Genomic DNA, 24,068 nt, shown 5'->3' with positions numbered 1-24,068 from the left:
GCCATTGAAAACAAAACTGTCTGTGTAATGGAAAAAAATGGGCTCCAGTCGGACTCGAGCTGAGAATTCTTATGAGCTGTCGGACATGGGTCGGTCTAGGGCCTGAGCGTCTCGGGCCCTAGATTTGAGGCCTGTGCAGGGCTTTAATGACAGCTTTACAATTAATTATACACACACAAGAATTATTTATATTAGGAACTAAACAGGGCAGAATTGCACAGTCAAAATGCTAAGGGAAAATAACTTAATTGGTTAATGGTATGTTCTCTTACACTATACAGTGAAAAAGTGTGATGAACCTAATGGGACAATTGATCTAAATGTATGTATTTGGAAAGTGAAAAAGAACATTATACACAGTTTACAGTAAAAAAAAAAGTTAATTGACATCCCCAGAATTATGTGACAGCTTACATTTGATGTTTTTCATTTAACTGAGGAGAGTTCTCATCAGCTACGTACTGTACATTAGGGTTTTATGTTGCACCTTATGTTTTCAAATGAATCTTTATTGTATATTTGTTTTGTATCATGCGTTACCATGAGAGTTTTGTATTTGTATGACACTGTGCATAGTCTATATTTTAGTATTTACCTCGACTTGTAGTGATAAACTTTGATTCATCATGTATCTTTCTCCAGTTTGTAAGGACTGTATATTATAAAGAAAGGTTAAAAAAATAATTTTGGTAACTTGCTCATTTAATTAAATTCATGATTTGTTTAAGTTAAGTCTGTTGCATCTGTATTTTTAAGGTAAAGTTCTGACAACCATATCTGGCAAACATGATATAAATGGCAACCATTTTGTATTTATTTTTTACTTTTTTTGCACAAGGATTCAAAAATAAATTAAAGATTACAATAATTGTAAAGGTGCATAACTTTGTTGCGTACACTGCCAAAAGTGAATAGAGCTCATTCCCATAGATACTGTGGTGCCAAGATATCGCAGGGCCCCCTAAGGGACCCCAAAGGGTCATGTTGAGCCTCTATACACTAGTCTATGTGAAAAGTTCCCATTCCTGGTCTCTATGATGTTTTGAATTAGAGATATGGCTGGGGCCCTCAAGGGCTTTTAAGGCCACATTTACATTACATGGTTCAAGGGACCCAATTCCAATTGTTTCCTCCCATGTGGCACAGATCAGAAATGACCCACAAACATGTGAGCAGGAAAAAAGCATGTGGATTCCGATATTCTCAGATCAGTTTCAGGCCTCATTCATGTGGAAATAGATCTGATATGAATCAGATACAGTATGTGCATTGCGTCAGCCATGTGATCCAGATCAGATATTCCCTTGTCAATGCAAGTCATATGTCATTGAAATAGCGATGGTGGTGAATGACATCAACTCAGGGGGACAGCAACCACGATCACATAACTCTTTTCAGTGGCGCAATGGAGGATAAAGGCTCAACCCAGTGGAGTCATGCTTAAGACCAATGTTTTACTGACCTTTTAAGGTGGTGCGGAAAGCATGTATTATAATTTAATCTGTGTTCATCGCATATTGTGCCAGGTCAGTATGTCTACAATGGGTTGTTTTTCCAAGTGAAAGCAAAAAAAAAAAAAAAAAAAATTAGTGACATGTGAGGGCCAATTATGGTAACCCTTACTTGAAATTTGTCCTCTGCATTTAACCCATGCAAATTAGTGCACAAACATTAGGAGTAGTGAGTAGTGAACACACACACAAACTGCAAACCGTGGACACACACACCCGGACCAGTGGGCAGCCATTTTGCTGTGGCGCCCTGGGAGTGATTGGGGGTTGTCTGTGTTACCTGACAAACACAGAAAGGGTCAAAAAGTGGTGACAGTTTGCTGTTCTTTATTATGATAAATGTTTTTGATCTTTTTTTTTTTTTAGAAGTGCACATACCATGTCATTTTGTTCAATTATTAAACTATCATGTCATCTGAAAATTTAAGAATCTGTTTAATGTTATGATGAGGGAAATATTAAACACAAAACTGGAGATCAAACATCCTTGTGGGACACCAGAGTGACAAGCGACCGCAGATGCTCTGTTTGTTCTTCTGCCTCCCTCGATCCAACCAGTGCAGACGTCAACCTGCAGTTCTCACCACACAAACTTAGTTTCATTATCTGAGGTTGATTAAGCAGAAAAGCCAGGGCGCCTGAAAAAGAAAGGCTGTGATGTTCACGTCGTGCTGGGCGAAGTTAAGGTTGAGCTGTTGATGGAAGAGGTCAGATATCTTTCATCAATGCAGCACAACTGTGTCATACTGTGGTGCTGGTTTCTTTTGTCAAAACAAAATTAGATGTATTTTTTTTTTTATGGTCGTGATGTACAATGGATAGAATACAAATCTCTGTAGTTTCTTTTTTGGCCAACACGAAATATCCCTAAAGCAGGTAAACAACCATTAATTATATCCATGCAAATGTGTCTAAGCCCTCAATCCCAAGACTAGGTTGGTTCTTCATGGACTCCATTAAAAAACATGGTGCATACTCAGAGACTAACACACTTCAACCCTACATTGTTGGGCATCCCTGGAATCACAAAGAGTGGTGGTCTGCTTCAAAGCACTTCAGCCTGCACAAACAAATCAACTGAACCACCTTGGCAGTACAGGGTTCAACTCCTGTTTTCCTTAGCCAGCTGATGTTGTCTGGACTCTGCATGCATGATTAAAAGTCAGTGCTCAATTATTTTGCTGTAATCTCTATGTGAGCACTTCTAGGCTGAGAATATGCAAGTGCAACTATCCTTGCAAATAGAAGATGCATGCTAAGAAGTGATGAATGCATGATAGCCTTGCTTTCCAAAATATTGTAGCAGAATGATAACTTTTTAATGATGATGAATGCAATTGTGTTGATGTTAAAATATTGCACATAAAGCTATGATCGGGAAAAAAGATAAGTATAAGCTGATAAATAAGCTGTAGGTTGATGGCATTCCATTTGTTTGAGCAGTTTGACTAAAGGCCTGTCTCACGAAGAAAGTTTAACAAACAGAATTGGTTTTGAGTTGACAGAAATAAAAGAATCAATCAAGTTTATTTCGGGTTCAATGGTTTCACAAAGCTATTAACATTCTTTGTCAATGCAGGGTTTGGTCCTGAGTTCTCTGATTCGCTTTTTTTTTCCTGAATATCAAAAGAACATTCATAAATCCATGGAGGTGATGCAGGTTATATAGTTCAAAATGTATTAATAAGCTAAACAAACAAACAAACAAACATAGGAAATATTTAATAAATAAACTTTTATACATTCATTTGGAAGCTTATTTATATTATATTTACATTTAATTTAAATTAAAAGCTAATTATTAATTGTCCATCATTATTTTTAATTAATCATTATAAACCAATAGGATTTCAGATCTTCCAATGCTTACTGTCAAAGTTTTAATGTTGACAAATGATAAAATATAAATGATTTATAATTATTATATAAGCAACAAATAAAGAATTGTTAAAAGTCAGGCAATTTCGTCGTAAGTTATTTAATCTAAAATTAATTCCCTGTGAAGTTTGCTTTAATTAGGAGCAAGAAATACAGGGTGACATTATTGTGTCAAACAGCTACTCAGAGCAAACCCTGCCCTAGAGAAGGCTAGCCGTGCAGTGTCCAACACCAGTAAAAACCATTTGGTGAACGCAAAAAACTTTGTTTGGTGACTCTACTTGTGCAGAAATGACACACGTTGCCTTTAATGTTTTGTCCAAAGGCTGGAATTGAACCAAGCTTTGAGGTAATGTTTTCTTCTGGTGAGGATCTATGCAAATTGTCTCATCTCAGCAGTGATCTGTACCAGTTCCGCTCTCCACCACCTGTTCTCTGGGCATGCAGAACGAAAACTCCCCCGAGTCCATAGACTCCTAAAGCTGCTGTGGAATTAATGTTCTGTGATCATCCTGGGCTTTGACCGCTCCAGTTTGCTATTCAAATAATGAAATAATGAGCTCTATATTGCTTTCATGAATGGTGTTAAGCATGCTAATGGGCTAAACGTCAACTCCACATTAATCTGTGCCAGTTTTTTGCAAGATTGTACACACCCACAGAATCCTGTCCCCCAGGACCCCGAGTTATAGCCATTTCTTAAAGGGATAGTTCACCCAAAAATGAAAATGTTGTAATTTACTCACCCTTGAAGGGGTCCTATATGCTTTTCCACTTTTTTACGTTAAGTTAGTGTGTAATGTTACTGTCTGTGCATGAAAAAGATCTGCAAGTCCACTCCAAAGGGAGATATTTTATTGAACAGAATCCCATTTTCAAGAACTTCAACGAACGGCTCGTTTGGACTACAACACGATTTTTTCTGGATCTAATGAAGTCACAATGTTACTAATTTAAATAATCCGTGCCCACATAATATGCAAAAAAGGGGACAAGGACTGGTTGAGTTGCATTAGAGAAGACAGAGTTGTCGCCACTAGCCACAGTGGCTGGTGAGCAACAAAGTTGATGTCAAGCTCTGCTTACAACTGTATAGGCAGCCAAGTTTTATTGAAATTCCAATTTGCCAGTGGTGAAGTGCACCTTTATATGTCTTTAAGAAAGAAACCGTGGCGGTAAATAAATAAATGATATCATCTGACATTTGAGAAAAATGGATGAAGGTTATCTTTTTTATTTTATTGCCACAAACATAACAGAAAAAATATATAGAGACAATTATTATCAATTTTTATCTTCTAATACAGACAAAAAAAAAAAGACAAAAAAAAAAGATTATTTCAAATTTATTAAATAATCATCCAAGATGGATTCCTAAAAAAAAATATATATATATATCATACTGTAAAAAAAATATGCATCATACTGTACTATACATGTATAAAGAAAACCAAATAAATACTACCAGAGATCTTAACCTTCAAAGATCTTAACCTTCAGATACAACTGACTTCCTGCAATGACCTACCCTAGTTCGCCCTGTTACACTGACCTCCCCAAAAGCCACTTTGTTCCCAGGCTGCTCAGCCTTCCATTGGTGACAGCCATGCACTACAACAAGCCTCCAAAGAATGTTAGGGCACCAGCCAATAGAAAGGTAAATAGCCCTGGCATTTCACTCACTGCATTCATCAAACTTTCTATCCTCTATTTCCCTTCACATATAAACCCATATGCCTGAGGACATATGGAGAGGAGGTGAGCGCAATCATTCACTGAAAGAGGGCAGGAATGATTTGGCCTGCCTGTTTTCATTCTCATTCCAACCAAGAGCATCAGTGCTTTTCCTGCTGGTATTGCTAGGCTGTTATTCTCAGAAAATCTTTACAGCCCTTCGTCTTTTTGAAGAACATAGTAGCATAAATAAATGACCTCTTCTCTTTATGTTATTACTCATGTTGATTAAGCTGTATCTTCAACTACTTTAACATGGACTTACAGTTGAACTCCCTTAAAAACATACGTACAATATGTACACTAGTTGTCAGCAATGTCCAACATGGATTCACATGCATCACATGAGAATGCTATTCTTTTGAATTCTGAATTTGGTTATACATCATAAAAAAAATTCCGTCCATCGGGATCTCATGAGTATTCCTGTGTATTTTTACGTAAAGTGTAAAGTTTGGTTCTACCACACATTTACTTATGTTCTCATACACAATACGTAAAAATGGTACCACTTTTGACATTTTTGCTATATTATATATACAGTATATATATTTGGCTATAATGCTATATTGTTACTAAAAGTGTCATTTTCATACACATTTCTGCATTTCATGCTTTATATAAATATATTCTCTATAAAATGATTATGTTTGGGTTAAGGGGTAGGGTTAAGTACTACAATTTATCTATAATATGGTACAAGTGCAGTTATACAAACATATTTATGATATAAAAGATTCATTTATGTTTCTTAAGCTGTAAATACGTCAAAATGTTTACATTTAAATGTTGTCAATACATCCATATTGTATGTTTCAGCATATTTTAAACGTACAGAAATATACGTTTTGCACTTGTACATGTTATGGATCAATGCCTTCTTATTGAGAATGAGCCCAGGCTGTTCCATCCCATCTCAAATCACCAATCATTTTGTGAGGGTGCTGAAAATGACACCTTTTTAAAAAGTACCATTAGCCAAAAGCTCATTTTCATAGCTAGCATTTTATGTATTCTAATATGCTCACACAATTGATATTTAAACACTAAGGACTTCATTATCATAATTTAAAAATGAATAATATATTTATGATGGAGTATCATATTTTGAGATTGAGAGTCTTGGTCTCGGACATGGAAAATTAGTAAACATATATGTACAAATATGATGGCATGATACATTTGCAAGACCTTAAAATAGTGTAATAAAATATTAGCCGAAAAAAATAAAGTGTAAATAAAAACCAAATTCTATAAAATAAAATAGTTTATAGTTAAAGAAACGCCTATGAATGAATCTCTAATCAGGTCTTTCCACTGGCCTGCAGAAAAAAAAAAAAAAAAAAAAAAAAAAATGTTATGAATATGCTATATCTACATCTCGACATATAGGTCAACTAACAAGTACTTTTCAGGCTGTTTGGTTTATTTCGTTTTATTTATTTATTTTGAAACCTTTAAATTGCAGAATAATGTTCAAGAGTGTTTTGTTGACAAAAAGAGACTTCGATCTACATTGTAGTTTATTTTCTCATTTTGAAGAGCATGATCATTTTATAATGTGTGGGATTCCTGCTGTGTGAAAAGAACAAGAGAACACACGGAGCCAGTGACTGAACAGCAAGTGCAACGGCTGCTTTTGTCTTTCAAGTGCATGATGTGCGCCTGAAGAGTTCGTGATTCCAGCCTTCTCTGCAACCTGACTCTCTAATGAGGCTTTCTTAACTCTTGCACCCCATTTATTTCCCCTTCAATTTCTCTTTTATTCTGGATCTTATTCATATCATTTCAATTCTGCCTCATTTCAACTCGCTATTCCCCCCTGAGAAAAGATTAAATGATTATTGTTACTGTACGGTGAAGTTCTTTGTTCTGTTCAGTATTTTACTCAACCACATCACATCACTAAGTTAAATTTGAATGGTTCAAAGTTTGTGAAGAAGAGAACTTCATGAAAAGTTGAAATGGGAAACTTTTTTAAAATTTTGCTTTAGGTGGATATGAGAGACTTAATGAAAGTCCCTTTAAACTTCTCATAATTAATTTATTTATCAGATGTGTCTGGGAATTAAAAATACCTCAAACATAGCGCCAGATAAAGGTGGTAGCTCTCAGTTAAAGTTGCACTAAAAATAAAGTTGTGCAGTCAATACCATATGGGGATATTTCACCTAACAAGACCCCTAAAATTCCTTTAGTTGTTGTAACCAAATGTAGTCAGGTTGATTCAGTCTTATTTTGATATTTTTGACTTTAATAAAAAACATTTAGATCTTGCCACACATTGCACACTGTTGGGAACGTGCCTTTACCTTCCTCCCACCCCTGGGAACTTGCTTTTGTCTTTGCCATTGTCTGGTCTTTGGCCCAGGAGTCCTCCGCTGATGTTAAACTCCAGGCGAACTCAGGATAATATCCAGCAGGCCCACGGTCACATGACATTCCCTTTGAAGTGCAATCTGGAAAAGAAGAAGAAAAATATCTGACTAATATTTGTTCTGTAGACTAGAGACCTTCAATCTTCCTCCTGGGGACTCACTGTCCTGCAGAGTTTAGCTCCATAATCAAACAAACCTGAACCTGCTAGTCGAGCTCTTCAGGATGGCTTGAAAATCACAGGCAGGTGAGATGAAGCAGGTTGGATATAAACTTTGAAGGACAGAAGGTCCCCTGGAGCAGGGTTAAAGACCTCTGCTGATAGACTTTTAGAAATGAATCTCCATTAAAAAACACTCATTAACCTTCTAGTACATTGGTCTCCAAACCTAATCTGGGGTGCGTTGCCTATACAACAACATAACTCGCTGCTTAACTACCATACAATGCATCGTTTAAGAGATCAGCCAGCAAGTCACGACTGTTTCCCGAAACCCCATTGTCGCAAATTTGACGTTCAACCATGTTGGTTCAATCTCGTTGTTACGTACTAGAGCACATACACACATGTACACTCTTCAGAAACCCAGCTGTAAATCTCTTGACAAACTAAAAGATGCAACTGACATTTGAGCATATTTGAAATAAAAGAAATAGATTGTACCAAATGTCAGCTTGCTTATTTTGATCAAGATAAGGTCATGCAAACAAGAAACTCTGATTCTAACCACATGCCCAGAACTGTCATTCCAAACACACAACTTTGCAACAACTTTGCTGATAATGATGGAACTTGCGACCATAGTTGGCTAACGATGCTTTTGGGAAACGCACCCCAGGCTGGTCTGTTGGCAGATTTACAGGACTACAGGAGTTTTGGGTACTCTTTGATTGGCCAGGATAAGCCAGCTGCACAGCTAAAACCATCTTAAACCAGTTGAGACCAGCAAACCAAAATAGGTTGGTTGAAGGGTGCTTTTTTTCTATCTAGGCTCATTGGGAAAAAACGTGCCTATACCTAGATTTTTACAAAACTTCAAAAACATACCTACACATGCAATTCACTGCAATTTCCATCTGAAATTAACACTAGCAGGCAGTAAAACACCAACAACTTATATTTCTTCTTACAAAAATTATAGTATGAAATTACTGATTAATAAAAATGGTTCGTTGCACAATACTATGGTATGACCTCACCTTCATAACAAAATAGCACATTTCTATGTCTGTCTAATGCTAAATTCAAAGCTAGCATTAAAAGAAAGTAATACAATCCAACAGCAAGACCAGCAGATGTAGTTTCAGAGGAAGGCAGCAATTTTGTGTCCTCCCTCGAACTCACTGTGTTTTCATCGAGATCCTAAAGTGCGGCATGTGAAGCAAGACATATCGTGAGAGAAGGCAATGCCTCCATCGTACTATGATTAACTCATTACACTGTCAATGTGATAATACCCAACAATCATGGTCTTTTCATCACTATGATTGGCTGATTATTCTGTCAAAGCTGATTACAGCCTCTCTTGCTCGCAAGCATAGACTGTAAAGAAAGATGAACGACGCCCCTTCGCTCTCTTCCATTGGTGAGAAGTAAAGCCGCCAGTGTCCCGATATGGCGCTGACATCTTAGGACATGAGTCTGCGCAGTAGCGATTTCAGGACCTGAGTCTGCGCAGTAGCGATCTTGGGACCTGAGTCTGCGCAGTAGCGATCTCGGGACCTGAGTCTGCGCAGAAGCGATCTCGGGACCTGAGTCTGCGCAGTAGCGATCTCGGGACCTGAGTCTGCGCAGAAGCGATCTCGGGACCTGAGTCTGCGCAGAAGCGATCTTGGGACCTGAGTCTGCGCAGTAGCGATCTCGGGACCTGAGTCTGCGCAGAAGCGATCTCGGGACCTGAGTCTGCGCAGTAGCGATCTCGGGACCTGAGTCTGCGCAGAAGCGATCTCGGGACCTGAGTCTGCACAGTAGCGATCTCGGGACCTGAGTCTGCGCTGTAGCGGTCTCAGGACCTGAGTCTGCGCAGAAGCGATTTCAGGACCTGAGTCTGCGCAGAAGCGATCTCGGGACCTGAGTCTGCGCAGTAGCGATCTCGGGACCTGAGTCTGCGCAATAGCGGTCTCGGGACCTGAGTCTGCGCAGTAGCGATCTCGGGACCTGAGTCTGCGCAGTAGCGATCTCGGGACCTAAATCTGCGCAGAAGCGATCTCGGGACCTGAGTCTGTGCAGTAGCGATCTCGGGACCTGAGTCTGCACTGTAGCGGTCTCGGGACCTGAGTCTGCGCAGTAGCGATCTCGGGACCTGAGTCTGCGCAGAAGCGATCTCGGGACATGAGTCTGCGCAAAAGCAATCTCTGGACCTGAGTCTGCGCTGTAGCGGTCTCGGGAACTGAGTCTGCGCAGAAGCGATATCGGGACCTGAGTCTGCGCTGTAGCGGTCTCGGGAACTGAGTCTGCGCAGAAGCGATATCGGGACCTGAGTCTGAGCAGAAGCGATCTTGGGACCTGAGTCTGCGCAGAAGCGATCTCGGGACCTGAGTCTGCGCAGTAGCGATCTCGGGACCTGAGTCTGCGCTGTAGCGGTCTCGGGAACTGAGTCTGCGCAGTAGCGATCTCGGGACCTGAGTCTGCGCAGTAGCGATCTCGGGAACTGAGTCTGCGCAGAAGCGATTTCGGGACCTGAGTCTGCACTGTAGCGATCTCGGGACCTGAGTCTGCGCTGTAGCGGTCTCGGGAACTGAGTCTGCGCAGAAGCGATTTCGGGACCTGAGTCTGCGCAGAAGCGATTTCAGGACCTGAGTCTGCGCAGTAGCGATCTCGGGACCTGAGTCTGCGCAGTAGCGATCTCGGGACCTGAGTCTGCGCAGAAGCGATCTCGGGACCTGAGTCTGAGCAGAAGCGATCTTGGGACCTGAGTCTGCGCAGAAGCGATCTCGGGACCTGAGTCTGCGCAGTAGCGATCTCGGGACCTGAGTCTGCACTGTAGCGGTCTCGGGACCTGAGTCTGCGCAGTAGCGATCTCTGGACCTGAGTCTGCGCTGTAGCGGTCTCGGGAACTGAGTCTGCGCAGAAGCGATATCGGGACCTGAGTCTGCGCTGTAGCGGTCTCGGGAACTGAGTCTGCGCAGAAGCGATCAGGAAGTAAAGCTACGAAATCAAGGCCCCACCCTCACTCTCACAGAATCAATCGCAAGCACACTTTTTTTTTTTTTATTAATTATAGAAATTTAGATATTAAATTTAAAGCTACAATCTCCTCAGTCCTCCGAAGATCCCGAAAAAAAAGTCTGTTGGTGCTTCAGTGACTACTTCGCTCAGAGAACCTGTCAATCACAGCTGTCAATCATGACGTCACACCATCGCATCAAATAACGAACTAAAAACAAACTTATTTTTGAAACAGACACTTGAACTTACATCAGCGTGATAAAACTACAGTAAATGACAGAAACCATATTTGGAAAAAAGATATTTGAAGTGTAATTTAATTGTTTAGTTGGTCTCACGTGCCGTTAAATCACATAGGGAGGCGGGGTTTATGACCTATACTAGGACCAGTCACCGGGGGGTGATCGAGACGCTTTGGCTTCACATTTCAGGGCTTATGCGGCACGCTTTCTCGCAACAGGTCCGAAAATCGAGTTATACATCACATCAGTTACATCATACATCACATTCAGTTACATTCAAATCTAAATAAACTTGAATTTATGATCTGTGAGTAAGCTTGGTTAAGTTAAAGGTTCACTTATGATTTTTACCTGGTAAATTGTGAACAAACAATCTTTGTAAACCAACCTTTTTAATCATAATTCTCTTAATGTTCTGACATGACATGAATATTCTGAAAAAGTTCAACTTGTTTAGCTGTGTGCCATTTGTGTATAGACTGATTGTCGCCTGCTCTCACATCTGTGTCCCCATCTTCACAGATGGATCTAATTTAAACGTATTGCTTAAGGTCAAAGACTGTGTTGAAGTGACGGATGAAATGTGTCTTCAAAAGGACAAATGATCATAGCTGTGCCACAGTTTGTACTGAAATGGATGTCATTGGTTATAAGTTCAGTCAGGAGTGTAATTTGATTGGCTTCCTAGCCCAGTTAGATGGACAAGAAAAGTCATTATGTCCATCAAGCCTGTTAAAATGTGCTTTGAACTTTGAAGGTCTATATTAAATTGTAAAGAGATTTTTTTTTTTTTTTTTTTTTTTTTTCACACAGCATATTTAAATCATGTCCCTTGATATAACCATTGACGAAAATTAAATCTGTTAGTAGAAAAAAATAAAAATAAATAATAATATCAAACCATTGGAAATAAAAGTACTCATAGATGAAGAAATATCCCAACATGAAAACCTTATCTTCAAAAGCCTGGCAAATGTTAATAAATGTAAACGCAGCTAGATTTTAGAGTCTTAAATTAGAGCATTCGTAAGAGGGCAATGTCGGGTGAAAGCAGATACAGTCACATAAAGTTTTAATTCAATAATGTGTCAAAGTGAGTACATTAGCATAACTTATCTCATAAGCTTTCCACATAGTTCTGTAATGATAATAATTTTATCACTGTTATTCACATAAATGTGAATGTCAAATCCATTCTTCAGGAATTTTAGCATGATCATTATGTTCACAGCTATTTCCCACACTTTTCCTGCGGTTTTTCATGCATGCCTGTATCCGTTTATTCTGCTAGAGTGGCTTTCAAACCGTTCCAACTGTGTTATGTTCCAACCACACATTCGTCTTGTATTCACTGGAGTGTTAAAAGCACCGGTGGGACCAGGTTGTTTATCAGAGGACTGCTGGTTGAAGCCCCAGGTGCCACACAAATATGCGTGTTTTCTATTCTTTTGCACGGTGTGTGTGTGTGTGTGTGTGTGCGTGTGTGCGCGCTTCCTTGGTACAGAATTTGGTGCTTCCATTGTTAAGGAAGGCAAATCCCAGAGGAAAAAATATCGCCCAGAGGTTATGATCTTTCATAGCTCAGACTTAATGGAGTTCTTTGTTATGTTTCAATTGTGAATTTATTTATTTATTTGTTTGTTTTTTAATTAAATACCTTCTGCTTGTCCAGTTCAATGCACTGGGACAACTTTAAGTAGTAGTAGTAATAGTAGTACTCAAAAATAGGCTGATTTTCCCAAAATGTTTTTCGCCTATAGGCGAGATTTTAGATTGGCATCCCCTACCCCACTAAAACACTAAATCACTTCATTGACAGAAGAACATTGTAAAGTTAGTGGCATCCAAAAATCAAGGATCTGTGGTTTTAAAACTTCACTTTACTGGACTTCATTGTGACGAAGTAAACTCAAGCAGCAATATAAGTTAAATAAAGCAAAGTTATAGAACCTTAACACTTTCCCTGCCCTTTGACAGAATTTTCTGTCATTTAAGAGACAACGCTTGCCCGCCATTGACGGTTTTCTGTGTTATACAGAAGGTGGCGCTATTATGCATCTTCTGAAAGAGTACAGAATTTCTGGATCAAAACACAGGCAACAAAAAAGGAGCAGAAACAAGCAATAAAAGCATTGTTTTTGCAAGTTGTTAGAGGGAAAAAAGCTTCTTCTTCAAAATGTTTATTTTTTATTTTTTATTTTTTTTATGAAACTAACCCACATTTAAATGCTGATTAAAAAAGAATGCATAAATCTAGATTTAAAAAAAATAAAAAAAATAAAAACAACAGGTTCTGTTATTTCTTTTGATATATTGCATGTTCAGATATTCATACAACAAAATTCTGGGGGCCATTACATTTTAGTGAAAATTATAAATAAAAATAAATAAATAAATAAAAACATTTACAGTGGCTGGCAACTTTAAAAAAATGCTGGTGGGGAAAGAGTTAAGTTTATTGTAAGGAAAATATTATAAAAAATACATAACATTCATTAGTGTGCTGAATAAAAAAATTGTAGAATTTACTTTTTTTTATGCAGAAATTGCAAGTAAATTTCACAAATAATTACAAAGAAACTGCAAATATCACATTGAAATAAATGTGATTTTTTTTAATCACACATAAAATATGTAGAAAGACTGAAATAGTATTTTCTCACAAAGCATCATGTCCTGTCCAGTTTTCAAGATTATGTTTTCAAATGACTGCCACAAAATTAGCAAAATATTGAAAAGGTGGTTCTTTAAAGGTTCTTTACACGTACAGTACAATAGTAAAAGTTCTATTTAGTACCGTGTCGTCCTGAAGAACCCTTTATATGCTGAAATGGTTCTTTGTGTTAGAGTTCAGGGTTCGTTATTGTTTGTTTTTTTTTGTTTTTTTTTTCAAATCTGTAACTGTCAAAGCTCCCTCATTACTGATTTTCTGGAGCTCAGCCACAACTACAGTTACTACACACACTGTCAACATACTCTCAACAGGTAAATGATTTCTTTCTTAAAATGTTGATAAATTATAACTTTAAAAATTGTAACAATCATTTCCTAACAATCATATCTTTTTCTCTTTTTAGTTTAATAGAACATGTAAGCGTGAGCAGCGATGTTCAGTTAAGGATACTCCTCTTCTCTTCTCCACAAAGTAACAGAGATATGTAATTTATGATCCATATTGTTAGATTATTTTTTTTAAATTTGACTTTATGCCTAAACATACCCAGTCACAAAAAAACAAACAAACAAAAAAAAAAACATTAAAGCTATACCATGACTTTATATCACTTTTTCCTTTTAACATGGTAAAGGGCTCATAGGTAAGGTCTTCATTAACATAATAGTTTATACATAATCAAATGGAAGAGACATGATGCAACTCTAAACTCAATTGTGTATTTCAGATGCTGTCACATATCATACCCTCATCATCTGCAGAGAGAAACTGCCTCTCAGAATACACACATAATGAAGGAGGTAAAGACATCATAGTGGATTGTGAAGACATTTCACTGGAACTTGGTCTTCATTACATCTATATCGTGTTCGATGTCAGTTGGTATTTATTAATGTATTCAGCTAACAACTGTTATAAGAGCACTGTCATTTTTGCTACAATCTGCCATGTCAATAAAAAATAAAAGTACCTAATTGACACAACATGCTGTTTTTTTATTATTATAATTTTTTATATAAAATGCAAATAGAGGCAACAAGATATAAGACCAGGCAGATAGAGGGCTAAAAAAAAACAACAACAATATTAATACATTATTTATAAAACATACTGTATTATTAATAATAGTAATATTAATAATATGAAGATACTAATATACTGATATTAATGAAAATAAATATTGTTGAAAAGGTTATTTATAACACCTTTCAGGTTCTATATAGCACTTTCAAAGTATGGTTCTTTATGGAACCTTATAAAAAGGGTTCTATTTAGCACCAAAATGGGTTCTGCTATTGTTACAAGCCGAAGAACCCTAATTTGGTACTGATCACATTAAAATGTTAATATGCCATATTTCGATAATGATAGATACCAAACTGGCAAAAAAATAAAACAAAATCAAAGCTTATGTTTTAAGATCAAAACAGAATTTGAAAGTGAAACCACGCGTGAGAGAGCACATATACAGGTCTCTCTCGAGCCGCAACAGAATAGAGAACCGGCAGTTTATGAGAGCTGCTGCTGGCACACAAGAATCTGTCTCATGGACAGCATAACACACATAAGTACTTACTGTAAGCACTGTCAGTAATGAGGGAGGTTAGTGGCACAACAGATATCATTTTTTCCCTGGTGCTATTTTGCAGGTTTAGAAAACAATTCCGCCACTGACCAGGGAAAACCTAGTCTAAAGTCAGTGGCGCGCTGCGCATGTTATTCAAATGCTATTTTAAGGGCGCATGCTTGGCCATAATGTAGCGTGTGCACAGCGCGCATGCACTTTGCTTATCTCATCTACACACAGACGCAGCAGTTCTCATTTTTAGAAAACCATACATTATTACAAGGAAAAATATTAACACACGAGGGAAATCATTGTTGTGTCCATGAAGATGTGAAAAAATAGGCATAAATCTAGCTTACACATTTACCCAAATTTTCATATGCCTGTTTATAAAGCTAAGCTAATTTGGGTGTGTTTCTCCATCCCCAATGTCACTTCTCTGTGTTTTACGTCCCTGATGAGAACGTCGGTCTCCTTGGCTGTGAACCGCTCCTGGCGTGCGCCTGGCAAATCCGCCGTTATAATAGTAATCCGCCATGGAACAAGCGCGCCTGCTCTTAAAGGGAATGTGAGATGTCGCTCTGATTGGTTTATTTCACGTTACGCCCAAACCACACCAATGAATAATGAAGATACTTCAGACCAACCCATTTTAGATTTGCGCCGGGCGCAAGAGTCATTTATCCCACCGGTATAATAGCAACAGCGCCCAAGATCCGCCCACAAAGTTACTTGCGTTTCGCGCTTGATACTTGCGTTTCAGATCGTTAAAATAGGGCCCCATATGTGAAAGCACTATAGCGCGTGCTGCTCCTGCACCGCATACGCACACGGAGTATGTGTGAAACGGGCGTTAGGTTATCTGTCAAAACATTTCAGTTCACCGTTCATCCTCTCTGTCTAACAATATCAGGTTTTAAAAATATGCAGCATTAGAGCTTAATATTTCATGACTTAACACTGGTGAAACTGACAGATTTTAGAGAACATTCCTGAGCTTTTTTTCCACTAAGAGATTATCAACCACAACTGCGATGATGGTGAATCATTTGTTCAAACCATTAATGGTGGTTAAATGCCAGAGGGAAACTTAGGTCTCAATGAGAAGTGAAATGCAGTGATGGCTCTTTTTCAAGGTTGAAGAATAAGAAGTTTAAAATAAATTGATTTCAGAAAGATATAAAAAATTATATATATATATATATATATTTTTTTTTTTTTCTGATGGGACATGTTGCTCTGAGCTCTCACATTCAATTGGTTGCAGGTCACCAGTTTCATTGAGAGAGTGTGATATTAACCTTTACTGATACACTCTAAGAATAAAATGTCAGCAATTTAGACACATACTACACACAGAATAAGCCTTAAAACTGTCATTTGAGAAATTAATTCCTTATTTTTTGAGACAAAAGAGTTTGATGTACTGTGAAAACATACTGTAACTATAAAAACTCCTACAAGACAATCTATTGAAACTATGCATGCTTGAAATGTCAGAAAACCTGATAGAATCTGTGTAGAGCACTGCACATTATTCTGAAGTAGGACAAACTTGACAGGAACTTACAACATGTGCCTTGATTGTGCAAAAATGTGCATTGCTCTGGATAAGTGTCTGTAAAACGCATAAATGTAAACCTTTATTCTGGTCATTATTTGTACAGTAAAGCAAAGATTATTTTTTATTTTTTTTACATTGTACTCAATTTTACCCTGGGAATCAAACTCATGACCCATTGCTAGCACCATTCTCGGTAACACTTTAGAATACTGTTCCTTCATTAATGAATAATTACACAGGAACAAACGAGTAACATATTATTAACATTCTAGTAACTACTATTAACTAACAAGAAACTCTGATTAACAAATTAGTAAGTAATAGTGCTCAGATGAATGTAGTAGTTCATTATTAGCTAATCAGTAACTACTATTTTTTTCATACCTCCCAGAGAACTACTATCTACAGGTTCATAATTAACATGAATAATGCATAATTTATAATAAAAGGTAATGGTAACCCACTAGTAATGACTCAAGTATTACTACATCAGTCTAAAGGAACTACTAATTATTTGGATCAGTATTCTAAAGTGAACAACATGATAACTACCTAATATTGACTGAAGTCATTGTAAACTTTTGAGATTTTTGTAAGATTTTGAATAGTAATTCCTTCCAATGGATTTGGTAACACTTTAGTCATTACTAGTGTGTTCTCATGATCTTCACTTTCGAATACTGATCCAAATAATTAGTAGTTCCTTTAGAAAGATGTAGTAACACTTGAGTCATTACTATCCAAAACCTTACAAAAGCCTTAAAAGTTTACAGTGACTTCAGTCAATATTAGGTTGTTATCATGTTCTTCACTTTAGAATACTGATCCAAATTATCAGTAGTTCCTTTAGAATGATGTAGTAACACTTGATTCATTACTAATGGGCTACCATTACCTTATATTAAACATTGTGCATTATAACTATTATTTATTAACCTGTATATAGTAGTTCTTATAGTCTTCAGTGAGGTATGAAAAATAGTAGTTACTGATTAGCTAATAGTGAACTACCACATCCGACTGAGAGCTATTACTTACTCATTCGTTAATCAGAGTTTCCTGTTAGTTAATAGTAGTTACTAGAGTGTTACTAATGCATTACTCATTTTTCCCTGTGTAGTTATTCATTAATGAAGGAACAGTATTCTAAAGTGTTACCCCATTCTCTAATGCTTGAGCTTTTTCTCATGGACAGTTATCTGTCTACTAACAAAATAAATGTCAAAACCCCACATATTATATATGTGGGGTTTTGACATTTATTTTGTTTTGACAGTTTTGACATGTTTTGACAGTAAAAGACAGTGAGTGCTTTTGTTACAACTGTCTCCATCTACAAGTATAGTTGTAACACTACGTACAGTTTTACTCATTTTAAATGCACAAAATTAGACATAGGCAACATTTCAATACAGAAAAGACTTTGAAATATTTTTACATTTTATACTTTGACAGTTATAAATGTATTCCATTACAACTCTAGGTCTAGCCTATACCAAAATAATGAAGAAGTGATCCCTTTGTGCAGAACATTTCAGAGTGGATTGTTCTGTGAATCTGTTTTATGAATGCAGTGCAGACTTCGCATTAGCTGTTATTAAAGGAAGTGCAGGCTGTATATTGGACCTGACATCAAACCCACAGCTTGTATGTGAAAACAACAAAGTGCTCTTGTCAGTTCATTTTACATGTGAAGATGGTGTTTACATCAGGTTTTATGAGCACATCAGCAAAAACAACTTGTTTCATAAGGGTCAGCAAGAGGGTAGACAACAGTCATGAAAAATCTGCTGGGTTGGCAGCACTCTAACCGATATGGATGATTGATCTGGAACACTCCAATTTGGAGATTCAACTCTTAAATGATTCTTATAGAATTTAATGTAGCATGTTGCTAAGCTACTAACACCGTACAGAAAACACAATCACACATTTCAGGTAACTAACAAGGTCCAAGATCCGAAGCAAATGTAACACTAATCACCATTATGGTGACTTAAAAACAATTACAGTAATAAACAATACAATTTCTTACAGTGGCATGATTAAAGACAACTTTATAATGCCAATTTACAGTAAAACAGGACATGTAAATTACTGTGATGTCAGCATCATTTTGCTGTTGATTAACAGTAATTCGTAAGAAAATGACCCAGCATGCATTCATTAATTTCTGGCTACATTAATTTATTGTAAAATAATAAATTCCTGGCATTTTTTTTTTTTACATGCAGGATACATGCAACGTTTTTTTAAAAAAAAAAAAGGGTATCCTAAATATACTGCAGATCTCTTGTGTCCTTGGTCTCCGAAACCACACTCTTAAATGGTGTTTCTCCACCCTGCTTGTTCCAAATGAGGCTGAGAGAAATGATTCAACAAAGCCTGCGACAAGTTCTGGATGTGTCACACGCCTCCTGCACCCACCATAGTGGCTATCTAAGGGAGAATTGATGACTTACCAGATGGCCAAGGACACAGATTTTATTGGCCATTTATCCTCATTTAGACCCCTCACTTATCTAATGTCTTAATTCCCTGAATGTGTGATCATATCCCCTTTGACACTCGTTGAAGCAAACACTTAGAGTCGATCAGTCACAATGACCCTGGAAATGGCTGCAATTAAACTCTGAACATCTCTGGTTTCAAGTAAAGGTTTCCTTGAGCTTTGTTTCCTTCCACCTATTCACATCAAAAAACATCACAAACCAGTGGAACTAGTGGAAAACACAAGATGACAGCATTTCACAAACTGAAATTGCTCTACATGCATAACTTATGTTATACACACTGTCAGATTATAATAAAAAAAATAATTTACTCGCTTGTCAGAAAGCTTTTGCAAATATTTCCATCATCACATAGGTAAGCCATTTTTTTTTTTTTTTTTTTTTGTGGTATAAACCTTTTATGAAGCTTCAGAAAAGGCTGTTTTAGTTCAGTAGATCTCTACTCAAAGCATTCTGTTAAAAATCCTTACCCTGACAATGTCACCCATTTGTTATATATAGTGGCGCTTATTAGAGACAGAGAGACTATTATGCAGAGCATTTTAGCTCTGACATGATTCAATGTACTGTGTAAATGATTAAAAGACCTTTTCAGGGGACAAAAGGGTCCTTTAGTTTTAAATGACTGAATCTAAAACCACTTATTTCAGAAGATTTTGAGACGTATTGTTTAATATGCCTTGGAGTGTTCATATATAACTGGATTATTTGTTAAAGGGACACGCCGGCTTTTTGGGACTTTAGCTTATTCACAGTATCCCCCAGAGTTAGATAAGTCCATACATACCCTTTTCATCTCCGTGCGTGCCGTAACTCTGTCTGACGCACCCACCGCTAGCCTAGCTTAGCACAAAGACTGGAGGTAAACAGCTCCAGCTAGCATACTGCTCCCAATAAGTGACTCATGTGACTTTGTTATTTGTACACGCTGTGACTATACAAATCACAACATGTAAATAGGAAAATGTTGGCATTATTTTGTCACTTATTGGGAGCAGTATGCTAGCTGGAGCTGTTTACCTCCAGTCTTTGTGCTAAGCTAGGCTAGCGGTGGGTGCGTCAGACAAAGTTACGGCACGCACGGAGATGAAAAAGGTATGTATGGACTTATCTAACTCTGGGGGATACGGTGAATAAGCTAAAGTCCCAAAAAGTCGGCGTGTTCCTTTAAGCGGTATGGGTTTTGAATACAATTTCCGTAATTGCAACAGAATAAATAAATAAGTAAAAATCTTAGCATTGCTTAGAAAGCTTGTTTAATGTAATTGCCCAACTTTATGCCACACATGCATATTTTCATTTCTCTCATGGCCTCTCAAGTTCCTGAGAAGGACATTTAGACAAATGCACCATAAAAACTGCAAATGGCATAGTTTGTAATTACTCAAGAACTTTTGCCACAGCTGAGCTCTCTCTCTCTTTCTCTCTCTCTCTTTCTCTCTCTGGTCTCCACACAACAGATAGTCAGGCGGGTTCGCCTTTAAATGCTTTCAGCCATGAGCGTTTACAGCCCATAAATTCGTTCATTCAGAATGGTCAATTATTCCCCTAGCTTTTTATATCCCACTCAATTGGGGCACAAGATCATAAAGGACTTGGATGGTGGGATGACCATGCTTCTTGAGTGGGAATATGTGTGCCAAGAGAGCATCCTCTGCATCTGCTGACCAGCGTCTCTGCCTCCACACTGATCCAGAAATCACTCCCTGCAGTGGTCTCAGATGGCACACCAATGGACTGCACACATTCTCGAACATTTGATCCATATTGCACAGATGGCTTGACAATGACAATGTCTGAAATCACCAGTTCCAAACTGATTGGCTAGCTTAACCCTTAAACACATATCTCGGGTTTTTAATCAACCCGGGATGTCATTCACAACCCTCATCCTCATTCATTTTTTCAAAGTTAGACATCATTAGTATTCCTCAATCTATTCATTATGAACTATATGACAAGACAAATTTAATAAAATGATTAAAGAAAGACTGTTTTCAAATTTTTACTATTTTATTAGATTTTTTTGTAAAAAGTCTAGGATCACTGGCGACCTGAGGTATGCAACAGTGTAAGTATACATTTTCTGCGCAACAATAACTGAATATCTGATGACTCAAGTGCAGTTCACCTTTATACTTTATGGTGGCTGATACACAACAATGAAGTGACGTTTCTTTCAATTACCACAGATATAAAACTAAATAATACATCAGCAAACTTGAAAAGGCTCAGCGATTTACAGCAAGTAGTGTACGCAATCAAATATTAGTGTCACTGTCACGTGATGGTGGATCTTGTGAAGAGGCTGTCAGCGCTCAAAATATTGATTTTGAAGACTTTGAAAAAATCAACTGCATGAGCCAGATAATGAACGTACTGGGGAAATGAGCTCTGATGATGACAGTGATGATGGTAAAAAAACATCTGCTCAAATTTATCCCTTTGAAGATTATTCAACGATTATTTTATTCTTTTGTAATTGTTATTAAAATATAAGGAGAGTTTTATACAATTGCAGCATTTGGAGATCCATCCGTGGTAGATATAGATCCGGGTTACTAATGAAGCAATGATTATTGGCCAAACATTCATGCATTTAAGGGTTAATCATGGAATTCATGGGGTCCATTTTTTTCTGTAATGACTGATATATGCTATGTAATTACTGGTGAAAACTGTCAAATTTACCAACTGATTTCATATGTAGTGCAAAAATATAATCAATATACACCACAGTTCTAAAGTTTGGAGTCAGTAAATTATTTTTATTTTTACTAATTAATTTATTAAAGCTTCTATTCAGCAAGGATGCATTCAATTAAGCAAATTACATTTATAATGTTACATGACATTTCCATTTCAAATAAAGGCTTTTCTTTCAAACTTTATCAAAGAATCATGAAAAAAACTGTATCACAGTTTCCACAAAAAATATTAAGCAGCAAAACTATATCCAACATTGATAATAATAAACAAAATGTTTCTTGAACACCAAATCAGCATATTAGAATGATTTATTTAGCCATGTCAGCCGATGGACAGATGACTCTACATTATGCATTATTTTTATTTTATATTCGGTCAGTCAAATTCTGAACTCAAAGTCTTTTTTCAAACATTTCAAGTATTTTTGAGTGTGTTCTGGACAGCTTTTCATTGAGATTGCTTTTCCACGCTTATTTTTTTTTATTGTGGTATTATACAGTTTTAGTTAAACTGAATAGCACATAAAATTAAAATTAAAATAGCACATAAAAACAAAACAAACTGTGGCTTGTCATGTTGGTAAGACAGTTTATTCCTGTCCAAGTGAGCAGGTCTTGGACAGATTATGTGAACTTTAACTTATGCCTTAAATAAAAAGTCCACAATTAAATAAGCTGCAGACGGGTCAGGTTTGTTAAATTTACAGATAAAATCTTTAGAATTTTTGTCATCATTAGTTCATTGTTGTTACAGCGAATGATTAGCTTGAGGTTTATGTCACGATCCTCTGTCTAACACAGTTGTGATTGCTGTCTCGTTGAAAAATGATTGAACACATTTGCATGCATAGAGAAAAACGCACAGAAAGGAATTTGCTTGCTGATGACATTGGAAAGGAAAAATGCACAATACAACTATAACTGGCAAGCTAAATCGCTTCAGCAGGGGATAAAATAAGTGGCTGATTCATTTTAGGTGTTGCAGTTAGATGCACCGCTTGATTGGTGGCTTTTGGTGGTGGGAAGACCTATAAAGAGAGCGTGCATTCAGTTTATGAGGCTGTAATGTCACTGTGACCTCGGCCTCCTTTGTCACACGAACTGCGACTGAGAGCTAGGTACCACATGGAGGTTAGCTAAAACACTGCCAGGTGGCCGTTGGAATACAAATGACCACTCACAGCTAAGCCTTAGAGTCAACAAAAACTGGATCGCTGAACTGTACATGCTATTCTGTAATATTTGAATCTATTTCTATCCCATTCTTTACTGTAACAAGTGAGCATGTTACCTTAAAGCAGGTGTCCTAAACGTATGCCTCTGACATAAAATATACTGTATGTTAGCACTGTATTTCAATAGTCCACTTTAGAAAATCTACTAACTATTCTTTGCAATTGCATGTCATCTAATTCTCATTAGTATTAGTGGACTACTTTGCTAACACGTGTATTAGCCCATATTAGCCCCGTTCTGTCAACACTGCATTGGCTCCCTATTAAACATCGTATAAATTTAAAAATATCGCTGATTACTTACTCCCCAGTACTTGAGCAAACTCGGAACGCGATCTCAAAATTCTGGCCAGTTGATAATACCTAGAATATCAAAATCAACTGCTGGCGGTAGATCCTTCTCCTATTTAGCACTTAAACTCTGGAACAGTCTTCCTAATATTGTCTGGGAAGCAGACACACTCTGTCAGTTTAAATCTAGACTAAAAACACATCTCTTTTACCTGGCATTCATATAGAACAGGGATGGGCAACTTCGGTCCTGGAGGGCCACTGTCCTACAGAGTTTAGCTCCAACCCTAATCAAACACACCTGAACAAGCTAATCAAGGTCCTCAGGATTACTAGAAAATTACAGGCAGGTGATTTTTTCAGGGTTGGAGCTAAACTCTGTAGGACAGTGGCCCTCCAGGACCGAAGTTGCCCATCCCTGATATAGAACATTATACATTTCTATTATTCAAAATCAGTTAAATGATTATTAGGCTGCATAGATTAGGTCAGCTGGAACTGGGGACACTTCCCATAATGTACTCCCCTGATGTACTCGTTACATCATAAGAAGAATGGCATCTACGCTAATGTTAGTCTTCTGTGTATTCCGAGGTTTACTGAAGT

The 24,068-nt window shown here is 37.4% G+C and overlaps 1 protein-coding gene across 2 annotated transcripts in view; it reads right to left on the bottom strand.

Moving 5' to 3' along the window:
- The window catches only part of alk (ALK receptor tyrosine kinase), a 399,864-nt gene that overhangs the window by 217,258 nt on the left and 158,538 nt on the right, over positions 1-24,068 (bottom strand). For both annotated transcript variants that reach the window (XM_079853870.1, XM_079853871.1), the window contains exon 3: positions 7,436-7,582. In XM_079853870.1, the coding sequence (XP_079709996.1) occupies positions 7,436-7,582 (147 nt within the window). The remainder of the gene's footprint in view (positions 1-7,435; positions 7,583-24,068) is intronic.

This window comes from Squalius cephalus, assembly GCF_949319135.1.
Source record: "Squalius cephalus genome assembly, chromosome: 20".
Lineage (NCBI taxonomy): Eukaryota > Metazoa > Chordata > Actinopteri > Cypriniformes > Leuciscidae > Squalius > Squalius cephalus.
The sequence above is the reverse complement of the archived record's forward strand: the minus strand, read 5'-3'. Positions and strand labels throughout refer to the sequence as shown.